The 6,564-nt window shown below is 34.2% G+C and overlaps 1 protein-coding gene across 1 annotated transcript; it reads right to left on the bottom strand.

The window, feature by feature from the left end:
• On the bottom strand, nucleotides 420-902 carry LOC105157490 (homeobox-leucine zipper protein ATHB-23-like). The gene has a single exon (XM_011073895.1). It carries the CDS (start codon nucleotides 900-902, stop codon nucleotides 420-422), a length of 483 nt encoding a protein of 160 aa, XP_011072197.1.

The raw sequence follows: 6,564 nt of genomic DNA, 5'->3' as shown, positions 1-6,564 counted from the left end.
GTAATTAATACAATATGAGAAAATCATAACAAACGGGGGTTACATTAAAAAAAAAAGAACCTAATATATGAGATGAAAAATACAAATTTTCCTATTTCAATTCATTGTATATTTGAGATCATTTTAATTGTGATGCTTTTATAATAGCTCACATGCTAAAGAAAATTCGGACTAGAGAAATATGTAAGTTTTGAAAAGAAGAAATAATATGCATCACCCGCTAATTTTATATAATTTTTTGGACATAAATACATTGATATTTAATTTATTTCAATAGAAATATAAATTTAAAACTAAAAAATATAGATCAACTTATGATTAATTTTATTATAGATCCAGATGCATATATATATATATATATGTATCCAAATACATCCATACATATATAATAATTCGGATCCGGCTACCCGACGACCCATTTACCAATCCGGATAGTCGTCCGCGACAAACCTCATCGACGGCCCGAACTGCTTATGATCATCAGTCTCAGCAACAGCGATCCGCTCTTCGAACCGACGGTTTTCATCTTCGAAAAACCTAATCAACGATCCAAACTGCTTATCACCCTCAGCGATCGCGAGGCGCTCCTTCAGCCGCCGGTTTTCATCATTGAGATTGGCTTCTCTCTTCTTGCTCTCTAATAGCTCCTTGTGCAGATCGGCTTCGGTCCATCGGCAAACCCTGAGCTCTTGCTGGAGCCTGGAGTGGGTTAGCTGCAGCTCGGTTTCGACTTCTTTGGCTCGTTTCCGTGCTCTTTTGCGGCTGAACCAGCTGGCTATCTGCTCCACATCCAGTCCTGTAGCAGCCACCAGCTCCATCTTCTTTTCCTTGGTTAAGTGCTCCGATTCTTCGAAAGCGGACTGCAGAGCCTCGATTTGGTGTTGCTCGAATCTTTTAGCCATGGTATGATGTAGCTAGCTCGGCTTGGCTTGTGCTCATGCATGATAATTAGGGTTTTTGAGATTGGTTCTTGATTTATAGTATGTAGGAAGAAGAGAGCATAGATGTGTTGAGATGAATTAGGGGCGAAGAAATTGAGGATTTGATGTTGTGGGAGTGAAGGTTTCGAGAAGGGGGATTGAGTTTGATTGGGTTGAATGTGCATGAAAAAATTTGTCTGAGAAATTGATGTAGGGTCTTTGTCGTAACGTTGTTTGTGTTAAGATATTGATATTTGGGGAAGAAATGCAATGTTAGTCTTTTAATCTTGAAATGGTTGATAACCTAGAATTTTAGGTCAAATTAGCTTGAAAAACTAAAATTACCATAAATTTTTAAAATTACAAGATCAAATTATAAATTTTAATTAAAATCGGATCAGAATTATCACCCTAAGCTCATGACTAAAATTACATCTTTTTTTTCCTTAATATTTCATTTTCAAGTTATCTTCAAAATGAGTCAAAACATACTTAATGTTTGTTATCATATAGAAGTATTTTATCTGGACGTTTTTAACCGTTTTAGTATAAATAGATACATATATACACACACATATACATAAATATATATATATATATATATAAAAGACATAATTTGATAATGAATAGTATTTTTTGTCTCCCTAAAACAACATTAAACATATAATACTTATTTTAAATTATCTTCAAAAACAAATCCAAACATATATACTATCTCTCACACATATTTATTTATTTTTATTTTTTTTCTCTATCTCCACAGAATACTCATAAAACGAATTTCCAAACACTATGTTGATGCTTTTATTGTTTTAAACTTGTATATATAAAAGTTGTCATCTATTTATTTTAAAATAAATTTTATACACGTGATGTAAATGCAATATATATTTGCATAGAAAACTTAATTTGATTTATAATTGCATATATATATATATATATATATAGTGTTTGGTTGTTTTCTCCGCCAATGTTAATATGATGGATAATTTTATAGCAATTCAACAAAGACTGGTTCCATTTGTCCCAACTCCGACTTATTAGCCATAAGAAATAACACTTTTCATTTCCTAATTTAAGATTTTTTTTTATTTTTGATTTTATTGTTTATAAAATCCTCATTTTTTTTCATTGCATAATTTCTAAAGAATAGCAATAATTGGTCTCATGAAGTTTTTTTATTAAATAATTTAACGAAAAATGTCACGTATTTAGTATGTGACCATTAAAATTTTATATTTTTTTATCTCATTGATTACAAGATTATCTTTTTTTTTTTATCTCTAACTTTCAAGAAATAGACATTATGTTTGGCTTCGTTTTTGGGCCATCTCGGAGATGGCCCAAAATCAAAGCAATGTTTGGCATTCAATATTTTGTCACTTTTTGTCTCGTTTCTAGGTATTTTGTAACAGTGAGTAGGGGACAAAACTAAAATTTCTCTCTCTTCATTTACAAATAAATTATATACATTTATATATATATAAATATATATAAAAAAGATATGATTTGACAATAAACAGTACTTTTTGTCTCCTCACTACCCAACATCAAATATACCAAACTTATTTTATATTATCTCCAAAAACAAATCCAAATATACACACTATATCTAACTTATTTTTATTTATCTTTGTTTTTCTTTCTCTATCTCCACAAAATACCCAAAAACAAGTTAAAAACAAAATCAAAACTTTTTAGTCTTATACAGTTAACGGTCACTTTGTCTTTTCAATTAAATAGTAAAATTCGAGACCAGAATTGTTGTTTCCCTGCAATAAGTATATATTTGGGACAATAGAGGTGTTGCTGATCAAGCTGAACAATATATTTTTCTGTTTTACTTAATGTATGTATATATCTATGAATATTTCTTAATTTCAATTACATTTAAATTTGATTTGATTAATTCAGTTTGAAATAATTAAGCAGATATAAAATTAAACATGAGTTAAATTCCAATAAATTGTCATACATATTAAATTGAGATTCAAATTTCAATATCGATTAAAAGAAATGTTGATGATGTTGCATAGGTCAAGTTCAAATAGATCTGGGATTGAGATTTGAGACTTCAAATGTCAAAACTTGCGTCCATATGTTAGAGCATGCAAGAATTATAAGAAAATGTTCACAGGGCATACTTGTACACAGTATTATTTACTGTGATTGAAACTTCACGATTTTGTCTTAAAAATATATATACCTTGTCAGGTAGAAGGGAGTTCAGGGAACTGACATGCTGCCTAAATCTCTTATGCGTGAACGTGGAGTGCAGGATAATACATAAACAAAAAATAACTAAAAATTACTTTGAAAGTTAAGTAGAAAATCCCAACAAGTACTCAATAAACAATGTGCATGCATACAAAAACAGAAAAGAGGTAAATTACATGCATGTCTTAATGTTTGTAACTAACTGGATAGAATGTCTCTTCCTTGTGTGGGATTATGGGATTTACTCTACACTAATTACAAACTTAGTACTGATAATCTAGCTTATAAAAAGCTATATAAGTCCTATGATTCAATGGAAATGTAACTTAGGGGTACTATTGTCCTGTTTCTCATGTAAAACACAGGTACCGACAACCCGGAAATAAGACCTGCTCTAATTAGGTGGTGACTGGTGAGAAAGAAAGTGGCAAACCGGCCGGCCTCCATCACTTACAGGTCTAAACAACACATTTACAGCATTTCTATTCAAAGGTTGGATAAATACTTTGATACTGCTTGAGGTTTGAGCATATTACAAAAAGAAGAGCCAGAGTTATCAAGTGGACAAACTCATAGTAGAGACAACAGTGTTGCTGATTGATGACGCTGGTCAGCTTGACATTTTACGGCTCAGCCATGGCACTCTTTTCTCAAGAAAGAGGTGACAATTATTACATGTATAGTCTTTAAGGATACTTATTACCTAATTACAGAATCAAACACTGAATCACCTCCAAGAATTTTTAATCGATGTTTTAAAAGCTCATTTTCAGCTTCAAGCTCAGCTTCCCTCCTCTTGCTCTCTTTAAACTCCATTTGGAGTTTGGCTTTCCGATTATGGAGTTCGTGGACTGATTGTTTGAGCTCAGCATTGATCTGCTCCAACTCCCCCTTTGATTCTCTAGATCGCTTGCATGCTCGTTTCCTGTTAAACCAGCTGGTAATTTGCTCCATATCCAGCCCTGTAACCCTCACCAACTCGATCTTCTTCTCTTTGGTTAAGTGCTCTGATTCTTTGAATGCCAACTCAAGAGATTCAATCTGATATTTCTCAAAACGTTTAGCCATGATTCCTCACCCAAAGCCTCTCATGTTTAAGATTCGTTAGCCTTTCTCATACTTTATAGGCATGCCAAATCACCAAAATTAGTGGTAAAGAAACTTAATCACAACAGGCAGATGAATCCAGAGGAAGGACGAAAAGGACTAGGATGCATTCAGAAGCCATCAAGGCAAGTATTTTATCTTTTACTGTGACACGAGATGTAAACGTTTCTACTAAGCTGTACTTTATGGACTATGACATACTCTTTTTTTTTTTTTGGCAGGTTTTATGTCAACATTATGAGCTAGCAATTGTACAAGGACGTACTTTGTGCCGGCAAATGCACAAGCATGTTCGAATAAAGTAAACAAACACATAAATCATTCACTTTGAGTCTTGGTTTCCTCATCATCCTGCCAAACGATGCTCATCCATGTCAAGATGACATCAATTTTTGTCTTATTTATGAAGAGTTTTATCAAGATGGTGTTCAATATTTACTGCCACTTGGTTCCTGTATTTCTCTGTGTTCAAAGCATCCTTGCATGGAACCTTTTCTACTTTATAGATAATGGTAAGCTTACCTAAACCAAATTGAAGGAGGAAAACTAGGTAGAGGAATAAGACTTGAACTTCAGACAGAAATTTCAAAAGTGAATGTCTTAAATAACTTTTCATCTTGTGTCTTCTACAAATATTCAGGGTAATTTAACTAATGTAATGCATTTTGATTGTTTCTAGAACATTTAATCTAATACTTCATGGATCTTAGCCCGTCGAAACCTGAAAGAACACAATCCATGGTCCGTCAAAACCTGAAAGAATACAATCCATAGCCCGTCAAAACCTGAAAGAACACAATCCATGGTCCGTCAAAACCTGAAAGAATACAATCCATAGCCCGTCAAAACCTGAAAGAACACAATCCATGGTCCGTCAAAACCTGAAAGAATACAATCCATAGCCCGTCAAAACCTGAAAGAACACAATCCATATCCATCGATGACTTGGTTAATTTAAGAATTTAACAAGGGAATAGTCAACAAAATGGTTACTTTTACTTAGTTGGACTGATTAGGCATTACAGAGGAGTCATTAGAAGGGACAGTTGGCAGTGGATTCAGGAAAATGCTACGAAGTCCACCTAAGTTCTAAATACAACGAGACAACAATGTTGCAACATACCATATGCAATTTCCTATTCTGCTCCCATCATTAACCAGCTCGTCCGAGAACCAGTCATGCCTAAAAGCAAAAATTGTCACTTTCAAGGAGTAATTTCCTAAACCCCAGACCATAATCTCGAATTGTCATATGTCCATCAACAGGATCTAATCTCCCAGCTTGAAGGGTATCTCAAATTTTCGTTCCAAACGGATCGCATCAGAGCTATCAAGGCAGCTTTTCGATATTTACGACACATTCATAAACTGATTTTTGCTCAAGACGGTTATCAAAATGCTAGAGGTCCTCAAATCAACTTTGAGTCCAATACAATTAATCATTCAACTTATTTCTTAGTCAAAGCAACATCCATGCAACGTCAACTAAGGGTATAAAACTACTTCACTGTTATCGATTACCAGTCAACCAATATTACAGAGAGGTAAACGACTAGAATGAGCTTGCGAAGCGAAACCTGTTCAAGATCAAATTTTTCTTTATGTACACACTGTAATGTGGCGGGTGCATAAACTGCCTGCACTTTGGATGGAAACGAATCTTTTGCTCTAAATTAAATTATCAAACACTCATTCACGAAAGCTAAACAGATGTCTATTAGGGAATATATCATACAACTGGTGTTCATAACTAAAGTGAAATACAAATCACAAGATAAGACCCGGACTCACATAATGCACCTCAACAAAGTACCAACTTACCCAAATTTCCTCTCAGGACAATAAAGCAAGCCACAAAATCCTTACCATGGAGCTGCTAAAACGAGACACAGAGTCAATCATATCAAAGAATGTGAGCAGCAGAAAGAGACTCGGCCAGGACTGGATATGGAGTAAAACCCAATTCTTTACACGTCTAAAGAACCTAATTTCTACTCCGAATCCAGTCCCGGATGAGTCTCTCCACCGAATTCAGCTCCAGCTCTTAACATTCCTCCCATCATGCACAAATATATATATAAAGAAAAAACAACACGCATGTTAAGAGAATTGCGGGATTGGAGAGGGTTCAAGGAAATGCGATTCTACGTAATAGCCAGTAGAATTCGAATCCATGGAGAGATGAGATTTTCGCCATAAACAAGTCGCAGATTTTTGTACTTTAGCTGAGAGCAATTTTGTTGGGGAGAATATTCTGACGCTGGCTTTGATGTGGAGTTGAGTTGAAAACGTGGTGGTGTTGGGCTCTGATGTTAGCATT

Source organism: Sesamum indicum, linkage group LG3 (assembly GCF_000512975.1).
Source record: "Sesamum indicum cultivar Zhongzhi No. 13 linkage group LG3, S_indicum_v1.0, whole genome shotgun sequence".
NCBI lineage: Eukaryota > Viridiplantae > Streptophyta > Magnoliopsida > Lamiales > Pedaliaceae > Sesamum > Sesamum indicum.
The sequence above is the reverse complement of the archived record's forward strand: the minus strand, read 5'-3'. Positions and strand labels throughout refer to the sequence as shown.

Coding starts and splice junctions, on each gene's coding strand:
- LOC105157490 (XM_011073895.1), bottom strand. CDS start 902: ATGGCTAAAAGATTCGAGCAACACCAAATCGAGGCTCTGCAGTCCGCT.